The sequence below is a fragment of the Schistocerca americana genome, chromosome 1 (assembly GCF_021461395.2).
Source record: "Schistocerca americana isolate TAMUIC-IGC-003095 chromosome 1, iqSchAmer2.1, whole genome shotgun sequence".
Lineage (NCBI taxonomy): Eukaryota > Metazoa > Arthropoda > Insecta > Orthoptera > Acrididae > Schistocerca > Schistocerca americana.
In genome coordinates, this window is record NC_060119.1 from 690883941 (window position 1) to 690901649 (window position 17709).

The 17709-nt window shown below is 38.3% G+C and overlaps 1 protein-coding gene across 5 annotated transcripts in view; it reads left to right on the forward strand.

The window, feature by feature from the left end:
* Nucleotides 1-17709, forward strand: part of LOC124609238 — a 330778-nt gene that overhangs the window by 47642 nt on the left and 265427 nt on the right. For all 5 annotated transcript variants that reach the window (XM_047140056.1, XM_047140059.1, XM_047140060.1 and 2 more), the window contains exons 6-11: nt 6881-7084; nt 7370-7573; nt 7729-7842; nt 14290-14477; nt 16184-16310; nt 16419-16540. In XM_047140056.1, coding sequence (XP_046996012.1) covers nt 6881-7084; nt 7370-7573; nt 7729-7842; nt 14290-14477; nt 16184-16310; nt 16419-16540 — 959 coding nt within the window. The remainder of the gene's footprint in view (nt 1-6880; nt 7085-7369; nt 7574-7728; nt 7843-14289; nt 14478-16183; nt 16311-16418; nt 16541-17709) is intronic.

Genomic DNA, 17709 nt, shown 5'->3' on the forward strand with positions numbered 1-17709 from the left:
AACGTGTCCTACCAATCGATCCCTTCTTCTAGCCAAGTTGTGCCACAAATTCCTCTTCTCCCCAATTCTATTCAATACCTCCTCATTAGTTACGTGATCTACCCATCTAATCTTCAGCATTATTCTGTAGCACCACGTTCAGAAGCTTCTATTCTCTTCTTGTCTAAACTATTTATCGTCCACGTTTCACTTCCATACATGCCTACACTCCATAAAATTCTTTCAGAAATGATTTCCTGACACTTAAATCTATACTCGATGTTAACAAATTTCTTTTCTTAAGAAGCGCTTCCCTTGCCATTGTCAGTCTACATTTTATATCCTCTTTACTTCAACCATCATCAGTTATTTTGCTCCACAAATAGCAAAACTCATCTACTAGCTACTTAAAGTGTCTCATTCCCTAAACTAATTCCCTCAGCATCACCTGATTTAATGTGACTACATCCCATTATTCTCGTTTTGTTTTTGTTTATGTTCATCTTATCTCCTCCTTTCAAGACACTGTCCATTCTGTTCAACTGCTCATCCAGGTCCTTTGCTGTTTCTGACAGAATTACAATGTCATCGGCAAACCTCAAAGGTTTTTAATCCTACTCTGAATTTTTCTTGTGTTTCCTTCACTGCGTGCTCAATATACAGATTGAATAATGTCAGGGATAGGCTACAACCCTGTCTCACTCCCTTCCCAACCACTGCTTCCCTTTCATGCCCCTCAACTCTTATAACTGCCATCTGGTTTCTGTACAAATCGTAAATAGCCTTACACTCCCTGCACTTGACTCCTGCCACCTTCAGAATTTGAAAAAGAGTATTGCAGTCAACATTGTCAAAAGCTTTCTCTAAGTCTACAAATGCTAGAAACGTAGGTTTGCCTTTCCTTAACCTATCTTCTAAGATAAGTTGTAGGGTCGATGTTGCCTCACGTATTCCAACATTTCTACGGAATCCAAACTGATCTTCCCCAAGGTCCGACTCTACCATTTTTCCATTCGTCTTTGCAGAATTCGTGTCAGTATTTTGCAGCCATGACTTGTTAAACTGATGGTTCGGTAGTTTTCGCACTTGTCAACACATGCTTTCTTTGGGATTTGAAATATTATATTCTTCTTGAAGTCTGAGGGTATTTCGCCTGTCTCGTATATCTTGCTCGCCAGATGGTAGTTTTGTCATGGTTGGCTCTCACAAGGCTGTCAGTAGTTCTAATGGAATGTTGTTTACTCCCAGGGCCTTGTTTCGACTTAGACCTTTCACTGCTGTGTCAAATTCTTCATGCAGTATCATATCTCCCATTTCATCTTCATCTACATCCTCTTTCATTTCCACAATATTACCCTCAAGTAAATCGCCCTTGTATTGACCCTTGATATACACCTTCCACCTTTCTGCTTTCCTTTCTTTGCCGAGAACCGGTTTTCCACACGAGCTCTTGATATTCATATAGGTAGTTCTCTTTTCTCCAAAAGTATCTAATTTTCCTGTAGGCTTAACCCTAGTGATGTATGCCTCTGCATCCTTGCATTTGTCCTCTAGCCGTCCCTGCTTAGCCATTTTGCACTTCCTGTTGATCTCATTTTTAAGACGTTTGTATTCCTTTGTGCCTGCTTCATTTACTGCATTTTTGTATTTTCTCCTTTCATCAATTAAATTCAGTATCCCTTCTGTTACCCAAGGATTCCTACTAGCCCTCATCTTTTTACCTACTTAATCCTCTCCAGTATTCACTATTTCATCTCTCAAAGCTACCCATTCTTCTTGTACTGTATTTCTTTCCTCCATTTTTGTCAATTGTTCCCTGACACTCTCTCTGAAAATCTCTAAAACCTCTGGTTCTTTCAGTTTATCCACTTCCCATCTCCTTAAGTTTTAATCTACATTTTATAACCAATAAATTGTGGTCGGAGTCCACATCTGCCCCTGGATATGTCGTACAATTTAAAACCGGGTTCCTAAATCTTTGTCTAACCATTATATAATCTATCAGAAATCTTCCAGTGTCTCCAGGCCTCTTGCACATATACAACCTTCTCTCATGATTCTTAAACCAAGTGTTAGCTATGATTAAGTTATGCTCTTACAAAATTCTACCAGACGTCTCCCCTTTCATTACTTTCTCCCATTCCATATTCATCTACCACTTTTCCTTCTCTTCCTTTTCCTACCATCGAATTCCAGGCCCCCATGACTGTTAAATTTTCATTTCCCTTCACTATCTGAATAATTTCTTTTATCACATTATAGATTTCTTCAATCTCTTCACCGTCTATGGAGCTAGTTGGCTTATAAACTTGTATTACTGTGATAGGCGTGGGCTTCATATCTATCTTGGTTACAGTAATGCTGTTTGTAGTAGCTTATGTGCACCCCTATTTTTTTATTCATTATTACCCCTGTTCGATTTTGTGTTTATAACCCTGTATTCACCTGACGGAAGTCTCCTTCGTCGTGCCACCGAACATCACTAATTCCCACTATAACTAACTTAAAGCTATCCATTTCCCTTTTTAAATTTTGTAACTTACCTGCCCGATTACTGAAATTTCATGCTGCGATTCGTAGAATGTCAGTTTTCTTTCTCCTGGTAATGACGTCCTCCTGAGTAGTCCCTGCACAGAGATCCGAATGAGGGACTATTTTACCTCCGAAATATTTTACCCAAGAGGATGCCATCATCATTTAACCATACAGTAAAGCTGTGTGCCCTTGGGAAAAATTACGGCTGAAGTTTCCCCTTGCTTTCAGCCCTTTGCAGTACCAGCACAGCAAGACCGTTTTGGTTAATGTTACAAGGCCAGATCAATCATCCTGACTGTTGCCCCTGCTACTACTGAAAAGGCTGCCGCCCCTCTTCAGGAACCACGTGTTTGTCTGGCCTCTGAACAGTTACCCCTCCTTTGTGGTTGCACCGACAGTACAGCTATCTGTATTGCTGAGACACACAAGCCTCCCCACCAATGGCAAGGTCCATGGTTCATGGGGGGAGGACATCCAATCTATAGTTCTTCATACATTGTTTGACCTGCCTTAACCTTCCCGCCTCTCTCAATGTGTTTGCATTCCAAAATCCAGTATTGGTTTTCTTTTTCAGGCCATAGGTAATATCCTTAAGATCTATCGAGCTATTTCTCCCTATAGTTTTTGTGATATGATTTTTTTATTTTTTATTTTTGTGGCACAGGTTATCAGTTCACAGCCCCGAGTGTCCAGGTAGGACTGCCACCTCATGGCCTGGACTCCTGACAAGAATTTTATTTCAGGGCTGTAGCCTTTACATGGTTTGTCTTCACCATGACTACATAACACTAACCATCCCTCCACAGTGAGGCCCATGTGCATCACCATTGTTCTCGTTACCAAGGATCTTTTGCAGCCCACGTTAGGGGACTATGCCTGCTGCCACGCAGTCACAGAGAGGAAAAGAAAAGGATAGGATACTAAATAGGACGTTGTGACACACACTTTGTCTGGTTCCTCTTTGGAGACCTGGCCAGCTTGGGAGACCCTGCCGGCAGTTACACTATCACCGGTGTAGCTCTCCCATTCATTGGAACATGCAAATGCCCTTGCATGCACTGACTCTGTTTTATTGTGGCAGTGTCTCCTGAGGGGGTTGTGTTATGTGCATACTGTTCAGTCTATCATCATGCTGAGATAGCATGCATTGTCTCTTTGCTGACCAAACTGGCGTACATAATAGTTCCTAGATTTCAGCAATCATCAGCTATCGTGAGTCTGCCTTGCAGTGGCTACCCACAGTCAGGTGAAGCCTGCCATGTACAAATCGTGGCTCATAGTTAACCCTAGGACGATACAACAAAATGAGGATTATGTGACAGTAAAAATATATTGGCCTTACTATTTGTGATCATAGGATGATCAAATCCTTCCCATAGGAGTGTCCTGGCAAAGAAACTAAGCAATAGCTCTTCTTCCAAGTAGTATCGCTCCACCCGGAGGGGGGAATGATACCAGTCTTGCATTAAATTCACTGTTGTAGCACTTTGTTAACTCAATCTGCAGTGCCATATTGCTCAACAAGCTTTTACTTATTAATGCATTAATAAATTGTCTCAACATTCAACATAGCTTGCTAAAGTTAATCTTGTCTTGAGGATATCAATGAATATTGACAAAGGACCTTAATTTGTGATAATCAAAATCAAAGACTTCATTAAAAACACTCTTGCAAAAATAATCGTGTGTGTGTGTGTGTGTGTGTGTGTGTGTGTGTGTTTATTTGTTTTTCAGTGGGTGTGCATTTGCATAGAATCACTGGAAAACATTTTTCTCAATTTTGTGCGTTGGTATCATAACAGGATTAACACATTGGTCACCTGTATAAGGTACTCACTCTGGTGTGTAATTGTAATTTTTTCCAGTGAATCAACTGTTTGTATCGCTTAGCACAGAATGCTAAGGTAGACGTCATCGTTTTGGGATTGTATTCTAAGGAGGACTGTTGAAATAAAAGTGGCTAATGGCCAGATCAGTAGACAGTGGCTCCTCTCTCAGTACTGAAGTCACAACATTGGCCGAGATTAGTTCCATGCTCAATGGGGTGGCAGAGACAGTGAGGGTGAGAAACTGGAGTTCTACGCAATACTCGGTGATCGCCCCCGTGGTATCCCCCACTCGCACCACTCCTGCCACCGTGCTGCCCCCAGGCATATACAGGCATTGCTGACCGCAGCACTGTATTCTGCCTGTGTACATATATCTGTATTTGAATATACGTGCCTACATCAATTTCTTTGGTGCTTCAGTGTATTAATTATAAGTTGAATCAGTTGTTACGTTGTACCATAGATTTCATAAAATATAGGTTTTCTTTTCACTTACATTTTGGGAAGGACATTCATATAGTTTATTATACAGGGTGAGGCAGTGAAACGGCACGATTTTGTAAAACCACCAAAGATTTATTTACAAGTAAAATCATAATAGTTGAACATGGATCTCAAGTACAAGAGTGGAAATTAAAGATTTAACTTAAAAACAATTATTTTTTAAATATGGTGTCAGTGAGGTGTCGTCCTTGGTTTTGCACACATTGTCTAAGCCTGAGATGAAATTGTCCCATGACGTTTCGTAGCATCTGTACTGGAATGTTGTTAATTTCCTGTCGAATTCGCTCCTTCAGGTCTTCTTTTGTTCTTGGTGGATTTTCCTGGAAGACTTTGCACTTGAGGTAGCCCCAAAGAAAAAAGTCTGGTGCCGCCAGATCTGGTGAACGGGCAGGCCAGGGGAAATCGCCATTCCTGCTGATTAGACGTCGTGGAAATGCAAGTCTCAGCAATTCCATTGAGACATTAGCAGTATGGCTTGTTGCACCATCTTGCTGGAAGAGTGTTTCAGCATCTGGATCATGTCGATCAATTCCAGGCAGACCAAAAATGGTCAACATGTCAGCATAACGTCCAGAGTTTACCGTCACTGTGTTGCCATCTTCATCTTCAAAAAAATAGGGCCCCACGATTCCACGAGATGACATTGCGCACCAGACTGTTACTTTTTCAGAATGGAGAGGTTTTTCATGAAGTTCGTGCGGGTTATCTGAGGACCAATATCTGAAGTTTTGCTTATTTACGTACCCACTAAGATGAAAGTGGGCTTCATCACTCATCCATAAGTTATGCACTCTTTCTTCATTTCGTTCAATAACGTTAAGCATTGACTGGCAAAAGCGTATACGGTTATTGTAGTCATTAGGTTTAAGGGCTTGCACTACCTGAATTTTGTATGGATGATAGTGAAGGTCACTCTTCAAAATCCGTCTTACTGATCGATTGCTGAGACCAAGTTCTGCGCTGTGCCGTCTCGCGGATTTTCGCGGACTTCGTCCCAACGCTTCGCGCACACGATTAATGTTCTCGGGTGTCCGGATTGTTTTTGTGCTGCCGCCTCTTTTCTTTGTTGTGCTAGCAGTAGCTTCAAAGGTTTTAACCCAAAGGAGAATGGCTTTCCTTGATGGCACGGGAGCCCGTGGCGGCAGGTTGAATTCACGACGAAAGGCGCGTTGAGCACCAACCACACTATCCGCGTTTTTGTAATATGCCTTTACGGCATATGCACGTTGCGCACTCGACCAACGCTCCATGGCTACTGAAACTTCCACCACTCTAGACGCCCAAGGTCACTTCCCCCACTCTTGCAACCCCCCTCCGCGCCCGACAACCACTATCGAAATCGTGCCGTTTCACTGCCTCACCCTGTAGCTGCAGATTCATTCTGGTATTGGTGTTATTTTCTCCATACAGTTACATCACACAATTTATTTCATGTTAAATTCATGTAAAATCAGTTTCAAGGCTATACAATTTTTATGACTTTCTCCGACAATATCATGCTCTGCACAACCAGTCTGTTGGATGGATCACTGTAAATATGGTACTAACTAGTGGTATTTTGTTACTTAATGTTTGTAATATTTTGTGTGTAGGAGTATAAACAGTATTCTTATTTGAGCAACTGTTTTGCAACCCACATTGTGATTTAATAAGTAAAGTATTCTGGTTCCAGTCTAACACTGCTCATGTTTGTGTTTCCTTCTAAAATATTTTGCATAAAGCTGATGGTTTAGTGATGACATATTTTAATCTGCCTGGAGAAGTTTGTGTGGCTTATGGCATATTACATATATCACTCAGGATATTGTTTTTAGGAATTCTATTTGAAATTCCTTCCATACTATATTATTTGAATCAGAATTGAACTATGCATCGAATTCAATAAAAGTTTGCAAGTAACATATGACTTCTCTCAGTTTACGAGTATAAATGTAAGCAATAATTCGTATTTAGTTGACATTTGCTGCCAGTATTATTTTAATAACATGAACTTTTTTTGCTTACTCCTAAGTGCTGTTACATTTTTTATACAGGTATCTGGATCAAAAAGCCGTAGTGCGTCAATGCCTAGAAACAATATTCAGAGCATTAAAATAAATAAAAGACAAGGGAAGAGTCCTGCTGATTCACAAGATGTTGAGAATGGAGTCTCGCATAATTCTTCAAAGAATATTACGGGTGATGTGGAGTTTGTGCAGGACAATGACAAAGACATTCTAGACAATGCAGCTAAGAAAGCAAGTAGTTTTATGAATTACATTTGTTGTTTTATATTACTGTTGATTGCATGTTAGGCCCATTTAGTTCACATATTTTGAATGTATGAAGATAAGTTCTATCTCTTGCATTAATGAAAGTAAAATTTTCTTCACTAGACTGGACACATATTTTAATGATCTTTGTATATTTGTAGTATTGATACAAAACATAAAGGGTCTGTTTTGAGAGAAAAACATCTGAGAGCAGTACTGTTCATAACAAATATGAGTAATTCATAACTCTTCCATTGGTGTGTCACTTAGATTGTTGCTACAAAAAGTCGGAGTGCATCAGAACCAAGGATTGGTGTACAGAAGCACAAAGTAAACAAGAAACAGAGGAAGGGCCCTGTTGAGTCACAGGACTTCAAAAATGATGCCTTCTATCAGACTTTAAAAACACTTTCAAATGAAGTAATATCTACATGTACAAATAGCCCAAGTCAGTCTGCAAATATTACGAAGGAAGCAAGTATATTTTTACTGTCTTTGTGCCTTGCTAGAAAATTGTATTCAGTTGCTTCAGTTTAACTTTTATATTTAGTGTTCTACTTAATGTTGTTGTAGCAGCAAAAATTTGTATGTATATGTAAAAATACTAATAATTTATGATTTTCATACAGCACATACAAAGCGTGGTACAAGAAGGATCTCAGCTTTTAGAGAAAGGTCTTCCAAGGAAGGCTGCAGAGAGATATAAGGAGGCGCACAGTATTTTGAGTGGTGTGGATATCCAGGTCAGATCATCATTTCAGTAGCATTATTGTTGCAGTACTTTGTTGTAAGAAGAAATTTAAAGTAATCTTTCCTTTTTGCTCTTTGTAGTAGTGCATTACAGTATTTGCATACAGTTTCATAGCATGAACATTTAGGATCAAACTGTGTATATATTTCCGGTAAGTTGGTTCCATTCTCTCTCACAAGGAGATGCCTCCAGCAGTGGGATCAACTTTTTGAAAACATTTATATGGTTGATGTTGGTTTGCATGATGCTCAGTTGTTTCGAAAATGTAGCATTGTGTAGACTGAATGCATAGTGTAAGGCCCTCATCACATTGGTTCGACTCTTGTCAGGTGCTTTAAATTTTTATTATTTTTAAAACTTTTTATCAAAATAACTGATCATAATTTTTATTCAATTAATTACATTTAAACCTCTTAATTGAATAAAAACAATTACTTTTAAACCTCTTAATTGATTAAAAATAATGATCAGAGTCATTTCGACAGAGATTTAACAACAAAAAGATTTAATCAAGTGACGAGATTCGAACTTGCAACATCCTGCAGGTGAGACTCTTACCTAGTCATATGCTTCGCAAACGTTCTGTACAACACTACTTGACTAAAGATATTGAGCATCATGTGAAATTCCAAAATCTTTTTTCCTTGATCATTCACAAATGAAGGCCCAACATGATGAATGGTTGCAGGATGTGATACCTGTGACCTTTACTTACATTACCACATAGATGGTTTCAAAAAATTGACTCAACTGTTTGGGACCCGCACTTGTCAGTCTCAAAAAATGTTCAAAACTGTAATGTGGGTTAAGAGCATCTCAGTAATTAATTTTGCATGAAAATTATGCCCCAGTCAAATTCAAATATCTGTCCATGGCCAATAGAATCTGACCAATGTGATATGGATAAATGTTGCCTTCAACTACTGCTTTTATTTCAAACAATTTTTATCACAAACATGACTGAAGACAGAAATGACTTGATGCACGTAATTCAAGTTAAGTCTGCAATTCTACTCGGCTACATAAATTTGTCAGTATAGAGACATCTGTTGTTGAAGTTCACATGTTGTCAGGCCCCTGTACAAAGCAGGGGATGCTACAAATGTGTCAAACTATCGCCCTATCTCTCTATTAACAACATTTTCAAAAGTCCTAGAAAAAGCTCTGTACAACAGGATTGTGGCACACCTTGGTGACCTGAACATCATTAACAGTCAGCAGTTTGGTTTTCAAAAGGGAGTTTCAATAGATAATGCAATTTTCTCATTCACAAATGATGTTCTAGAGTCTATAAACAGCAAGAGGCTGCCAATTGGTGTCTTATGCGACCTATCAAAGGCGTTCGACTGTGTAGATCACCAGATACTCTTCAAGAAGGCCTGTCATTATGGAATTACAGGACCTGTAGGGAACTGGTTAAAATCGTACCTCGAAAATAGGAAGCAGAAGATTATTCTAGATGTTTCAGATAGTGTATCACAATATATAGTGGACTCTGAGTGGGGAATTGTGCAGCATGGAGTGCCACAGGGATCAGTGCTTGGGCCCTTGCTGTTCCTCATATATGTTAATGACCTGCCTTTAGCCATCAATAAGCAGTGTAAATTTACAATGTTCGCTGATGATACGAGCATTGTGGTGGATAATGTGTCAACTACTGACTTAGAATCCGAGGTCAATGATATCCTTAAAGAAGTTCTGGGTTGGTTTAGTATTAACTCCCTTTCAATAAACCCGAAAAAAACCAATTTTATCCAGTTCCAGACAACCCACAAAAACCCAAAAGAAATAGTTATCACACAGAATGATCAGATGATAAAGCAAGTGTACTTATCAAAATTCCTAGGCGTATACGTGGACAGTAGGCTGAACTGGGAACATCATGTTCTACAAACACTAAAACGGCTGACATCGGCTACATTTGCTTTACGAATTTTGGCACACTTCAATGACATTACCATCTCAAAGTCAGCTTACTTTGGCTATTTTCATTCAGTCATGTGTTATGGCATCATCTTCTGGGGCAATACACTTGCCACAAAGAAAATCCTCACAGCACAAAAAAGAGCAATAAGAATCATTTGTGGTGTACCCCCACGAACCTCATGTCGAAATCTTTTTAAACGACTTGAAATACTGACAGCAACATCTCAGTACATATATTCACTGATGTGCTTCATAATAAATAACCCCACTCTGTATGAAACGAATTGCCTACATCATGAACATAACACCAGAAGAAAAGAGGATTTCCACTGTGAGTTAAAGAACTTGACACTTATTCAGAAAGGGGTAAAGTACGCTGGAACGAAAATTTTCAATTCCCTACCCAACAGCATCAAAAGTACAAGGAGTAGTACATCAGTATTTAAACGTAGCTTGAAAAATTATTTACTTGAGACCTCACTTTATTCACTAGAGGAATTCTTTCAGAGAAATAAGTAAAACCCAGATTGGAAATATGTTTTTAAATTTTTTGACACTGTTTACTGTTAAACTAATGTAATAATGCCCTAATGTAAAAATTCCTGTTTTTCTCATTTCCATTTTTTGGTCACTTTTAAACCCAAAGTGGGAAGTTTTGATTACTGTTCAAGGTTAAAATAAATGCAATAATGCCCTAAATATGAAACTGCTATCTTCACATTTATGTTGACTAATTTTTAAGCTAAAAAGTATGACTTTTGTGCACTGTTATTAATACTATAACAATGTCTTTATCCTATGTATTTTATTGTGTATATTGACACGTTCCACATCTGAGTGACTTGCTCACATGTACAGATCTATGGAACAAGTATATAAATAAATAAATAAAAACATTTAGTACATATTACAGTCTGCATACCATGTCTGCTGGAAACCAGCCTTCATTCTTTTATATCCCATCACAGTCAACCATTGAGGTTCTAGAAAGCAGTGCATTGTGTAAATGCCAACATTGTCTAAATACCATATGTAGTTTGTCTTAATAATATCAATATTTTGTTTCCATATTGGTGAAATTTTAAATTTTGTCAAGTCTGTTGTGATTTTATAGTATCATCTTAATGTGAAGGCTGCAAACTGCAGTGATTGAGTACAAAGTAAAAAATGTGTCATATTTCATTAATAAGTTATGACATTTGGGTTAAAAGTTGTAATTAAGATTTGTGAGATATGATACAGCAAATTTAATAACTCATTCAGTTGCCACCATAAATAACATTAGTGTATGGTATTGCATACATCAGCTGCTTCATGTTTATAATGGCGTCAGAGGGTTGTGAAGAGTTTATTTTGTAGTGAATATCGTTCACAGAAATAACTTTTTCTGGATATCATAACTTAAACAATGTGATAAAATTTCCTTAGTGGCCTGGATGTGTATGATGATTACTTATACGTTGTATGCAGGATGTGTTCTGTAAGACATAACACCCCTTTTATTTTGTGAACAGCTCCAGATATTGAAACAGGTTTTTGGAAAATGATAGTTTGCTAATGGGCATGTACGTTTTTGTGTCATAAAAAGTCTTAACTCTGTATTGATAGAGATATTGAAGCAAGGTTTTTTTTAATGTTGTACTTTTTTTTAATGGCATCGTGAAGTGCTTGAAAAGACAAGTACAGTCATACAATGCATTTTAATTTAGAAATTGTAACTCTTTAGAAAATAATCTGAGAAATATTCTGAAATTGAAAGGCAGGTTGGCCGGAATTGGCTATTGCGTTGCAAACGGGCTCATGCCATACTATTGGTTGACCTTAATTGCATCAGGGAGTGAGGGAGCTTCAGTTGGCTTATCGTGATATTTCATGAGGACAGGCTGAACCAATTGATAGTATATGCAGAACTTTCCTTATGCACAGCTTTCTTAAAGGCATTCGCAGTGTGATGAGTTTTCCTTAGTCAACAAGATACTTGTTTACCGTAACATTACTCCATGTTTCTGACAATGGCCATGGGAGCCTGAGTGCGATACTATTGTGGTTGAGTAGTACGTTGTCGTATTAAGCCTGTTGACTGTTCTCTTGTATGCACTACTAGCAGGAATTGTTATCTGTCGCAAGCTATTTCTGCTTCAGCATTCTTGCATGCAGACATGGATACTGACGAAGTTAGACGTGCTACTTTTGTATGGCAAATGCCACAGAAATGGTGTTGAAATGGTGCAGCGGTATAGGGATGTCTATCCTGATCATCACTGTTCATCACTCTGGGCATTTGCCCAGATTATTAGGTCACTAGTGCGAACAGGCAGCTTCAGTGTCAAACAGGATGAGGATGGAGACAAACTGAAAGAGCACATGAAGAAGCTGCTGTGGCTACAACATTCAACAGTCCGCACTGTTGCATGAGATGTATTGCCAAGGAATGTGGGATCTGCCAGATGAGTGTCATTCACATCTTGCGTTGCCATAAATTCCACCTTCATCATCTGTCACTACTTCAATTATGGAAGGACATAATTGTGAGCATTGTACAGAATCTTGTCAGTTTGCATTGCAGCACCTGGGAAACAATACATTTTTCCAGCATGTGCTCTGTACCAACGAACCAATGCTCACAAACCACATTAATGTAAATTTAGATGATACACACTGATGGGCAGCTGAAAATCCACGCAGGCTTGACCAGGTACAACACCAATGACCGTGGAACGTAAACATATAGTGCAGCATTTTATAGGAAACTCCATTGTGAAATTGTATTTCTTCCCGAGGGTGTAAATGAAAATACATATGCGCACTTTCTTATGAACAATCTAGCTGTTCGTGTAGAAGACGTACCATTGGACAGATGTCAGTGTATATGGTTCCAACAAAATGGCTATCCAACTCACTCTCGCTGAGTTGCAGTGCAAATACTGAATGAAAGGTTCCCTGACTATTGGAGGACATGCTTAAGTAAAATGCAAAATAACATTTTGTTAAGAAAGGTATTTATGTTGTGGGTGACATTATTATTATTATTATTATTATTATTATTATTATTTTAAATCTAAAAAAGTTAATAAACTAGTTTATTTCTTCCCTGACTAGGGCCATTTGTCACTAGGAAATATGAATGACTTGAATGACCAATGCTTGTGTTTCGCTTTTGAAAAGTGAGTGGTGACAGGGAGGGTTGATGTGGAAACCTACCTGACAAAACTGTAGTTGTTTCCACAAAAACCTGGAAACATACACACATTTAAAATAGTTTTCCTCAGCCCCATCTAATGCACTAGAAGCTAGTGTATGCCATAGTCCACATTAAAAAATAATAGCTGACCTAATATCTGTATCTTACACGTAATGAGGTTTTTCTTAGTGGTGTAGGAGTGTCCTGCTGCGTATGACGATGGAACCTCACACGAGAGTTCTGCTTGGCAATGTTTACACAGCAATAGTTGACTCTGGCCACATTAGTTTGAATTTTAGTACATTTCTCGGATTCTTTTGTGATGAGTTTTAACCTTAAAATTAACAAATGTTATATCACCGTTCTTGTCTTTTCAAGTGCTTTCAGATACCATTTAAAAAGTATATCATGCCAGTTTTAAAAAACAATACTTTCTTCAATATCTCAATCGGTACAAGAGTCTTTTTATCACTCACACGAAAGGATGTGCCCCTTAGCATACTGTTGTTTGCCGAAATCCTCATTTCGATATCTGGAACTGTTCATGGAATAAATCGGATGTTATATCTTACATAACTCACCCTGTATATACAGATTATAGTAGCAAAGTTCTGGCAGAATGTAAATATTTAAGGGCGTAAAGGGACCACTCACTGAAAAACAAGAACATTGAATCATCAACAGGCACGTACAAAAAAAAACAGAAAACTTGTTAACTTTCAGAGTATGTCCTTTATCGAGCTAGTTGACACGCGCCCACACATGCGCTTTCGCTCACACACACACACACACACACACACACACACACACACACACACCACTGCCAACTCTCTCTCTCTCTCTCTCTCTCTCTCTCTCTCTCTTTCTCTCTCTCTGTGTGTGTGTGTGTGTGTGTGTGTGTGTGTGTGTGTGTGTGTGTGTGCGCGCGCGCGCGCGCGCGCGCGCGCGTCCGTCCGTCCGTCCGTCCGTCCGTCCTCTAACTCGTGTGCTTACACAGTGCCAGCCAGATGCTCCTTGACCGCCCACCCCAGATTGCTGCTTATGTCAGCAGCAACTCCAGTCAGGCTAGAGTAGTAATTTGTGAGAATTTGGTTTGTGTGAATGTGCGTTTTTTCTGTTTCCGAAGAAGTCCTTCCCATTGTGTGTGAGTATGATGCAACAATTTCTTTGCAATGCCTAGCAGTCTATCCTTTTCTTAATACTGTGGATGTTAAGCTTATATTTTTTCTGTGATCTTATTCGCATATGTTTTATAATTTCAAATTCTTGTGATGGACTGTAGTTTTTCTGGCATTGCAAAAGTCATGACTGAAATTAATGGTTTCCCTACAGGTTTATGGCTGGAAAGAGATTGAATATAGTGTGCTGCAGTATGCATTATGCTGGAGTTGGATTGAAGCATTGAACTATGAGGATATAGTTTCGTCCATTAATATGCTTGTAACTGTTAAGAATGCCCATGGACCTCGTTTGCCTGCAGTTCATTATGCATTGGGCTCAGCATATAGTAGACTTAATCGGTATGTGATGCTTTTATTAACGTGAAAAAATTGTTTAAAAAAAATCAAGTATGGAAATGGTATTGTGTATTATAAATGCTAGAGTGTAGACCACTGATAAAACTGAGATTTGTGAGATACTTGTTATGAACTTTCAGAAACTAAAACATATTGTGTAAAAAGAAAACACGCTTTCAGAAATACTTCAGTTTGGAGTAAGCTGATGGCTGGCTTGTACACATCTCCTGGAGATTTATTCCAGTATGTGTTGTGGCTGCACATGAAAAAAAAAGAAAAAAAAACACAGCTGTTGGAACTTTTAAGTCCCCTTCTTCAGGATGAGAAAAAGAGGGGAAGAGGGTACGAGCAGAATCTTTGTAAGCAAGGTTATGAATGGATCCATAATGTGTAAGGAAGAAAAGACATCAGAGTGATTGGGAGAACAAAGATAGAAGATCTGCAACAATTGTGCTAATGTCAATGTAAAAGAAAGCAGATGGAACGATAATAAGACAAAACTCAGGAAAGATTTGTGTTGAAGTAAAATAAACTGAGGCGAGGGAACTAAGAGAAGGAAGCAAGAGGCGTACTTACTTTCGGTTCACCATGAGAGGATGACATACAAATAGAAGTGTTGTTTTGCAATTTACTGTCACCAGAGTTGTGTGAATGGAGCCAAATACCCCCTGTGGCCAAGCAGACACTACGATATCTTAGTCATGTTGTAGAGGATTCTCAGCAAGTGGAAGGTTGACAACCTAGAGATCAGGAGTTTGTGTCCATTCATTAATTCTGCCACATTTGTAGTGCTACTTCCTATGAAGAAAGGCATGCAGTGAACTTGTGAGCAGATAAGTGACGTGAGTTGTCATGCCTACCTTTATTGTTGTGATTTTTGCCAGTGATGTGGCCAGTATGGGTGATAGTGGGTTGGTGCAAGGAGCAGGTTTTACTGTGGGAGTGGTTGAAAGGGTAAGAACCATAGTGAATTGACAGTGGCCTGGGATTATTGTTTGTATGGGTAAGGATGTTATGGCAATTAGGAGGGTGATAGAATGTAACTTGTGGTGTATTAGGGAAATAAGAGATGTGATCACAGTTCAGAACTTGACTGCAGAAAGTCAGTAATAGATGGAGACATTCAAAGCCAAGAATGAAATAACCCAGTTTTGGCAGTTTGGTATCTGGCTTACTAGTTTACCACAAAGAGGAAAGGTAATCATAAGCCTGAACCTTCCCATTTGATTTTTATCAGACAAAAGGTTGTAATGAGTGGCCAAAGGAATGGTATGAAATTTTGTCTGCAGCAAGTAAACTCAGTTTGCATTTGAAGCAAGTAGAGCAGTAGACACAGTCTTATACATCTTCTTATCCTTTTTGAAAGAATTTAGCTACAACCCGGATCAAGCTCTTCCTTTTCGAAGGCGAAAGTGCAATGAGAATTGATTTAGTCGTCCTGTAAAACCTTGACTGGCACATCTCAGTCTCTTACAAATTTTCCATGTTCTCATAATAAAAATAATTCGTTGTCCACAAAACTACTACTACATTTTCTCAATGGAAACATGCTTTTTACTTGGTACTCGCTTGGTTTGAGGCAGTGTTGTAGTTTCTTGTTGTGTAACTTTTTTTAATATCTTGTACTTTGCTGATGTCACTAACAATAAAATGTGTTCATTATCTGCTATGGAAACTTTTTAGTGGTATAATTATCAATTTATTTTCAGGTACAAAGTAGCTTTACAGCATATAAGAAGTGGGATTGAGTTTTTGAACAAAGAAATTGTTTTTGAAGTTCATCCATGGCCAGGGACAAACAATATAATAAAAGAGACAACACGAAGTGGCTTACAGGTGTGGCTTTATGGATGTCAATAAGTATCTAACTGCATTGTTAATGCTGTTGCTGATTATTAAAAACATCTATCCATCCAAATACCTGGTATTGTTATTTTGTTTTAGGAATCTCTTAACAGACTGTTCAACACGTGTACTGTTTATCATCAACCAGATGCTGTCTGCAGATATAAAGCCTGCTTATCTACTTACCCGCACATCATTCCATCAGTAGACATATTTTACAGGTAAATATGAAATGTGTTAAATTTATGCTAATTATACAGGAGAACAGAAATTTGACTGTCTTAGATCCATGACTTGTTTTTGACTAATCTTTGGCCTCCAAATACAAAAATAACTGCAGTTTTTATCCATCACATCAATTTTTTAAGCTACAGAATACTCTCTCTTTGTTTCGAAAGTCATGCAAACTGTGCATATATAGGAAAATAAATGTAAAACTTACCAAATATACTGTTCACAGAAAAATGTTCTATTCTTACCAAGGCTATAATAGTTACTGCGAGTTAAATTGTGTTCATACAAATAGTAAACTTTCTTTACCAAATGGTGAGCATACATAATAAGCAAAAATTTTTGCTTACAGCTTCTTCTGGGGTGTTTAATATGTGGACATTCTCGCTTAATTCTTCAACAATAGTCGGCCGTCGTACACATATCTCAATGATGTTCATATCTTGGTGGAGTCGCTCACTCTGCTCATCACTGACTGCATCAAGATTTTCCAGAAAGTCAGTGAAATGACTATGTAAAAAATGCAATTTCATACTTATTTTTCAATCAAAGAGGCAGCAGACCATTTTAAAGTCAGCACAGATGATATGTTGATGCATGTGATATTGCAACAAATCAATGGCTTTTCTTTATGTCTTCATATTCCTCTTGTAAACAAATTGAATAGCGTATTGGAATTGCACCAAATAAATTTACATTGCGGAGGACACACTTGAAGCTCCTCATTGAGCTATCGATCCACAATCACCATTCATTTATGTTATAGGCTGAAATTCCCAACTCTCCTTTAAACCACATACATAATGACAATATACAAACCCATCATCACTTCAAAAATATTGCAGAAACACATGTTCTCTTGATTGAAGGTAGAATACTGTAGCTTCTTTTGCAAGCAAGTTTTTCACACACAGTATTAATGCTAACAGTTCTGAAACTTTTCTGGGTAGTCCAAAATCTCTTGCCAAACTTTAGCTGCTCAAATTCCTTACATATGTAATCATCTTCAGTTGCAAAATCATTATCAGTGGTGTCACTCAGACATTCACTAGACACGCATTCCTGCATTTCCAAATAAGGTAATTCATTGAAAACTGGCACTGGGATTTCAGCTGAATGAGACTCTTTACATATAGCGAATGGTAAACGAGGATACTCT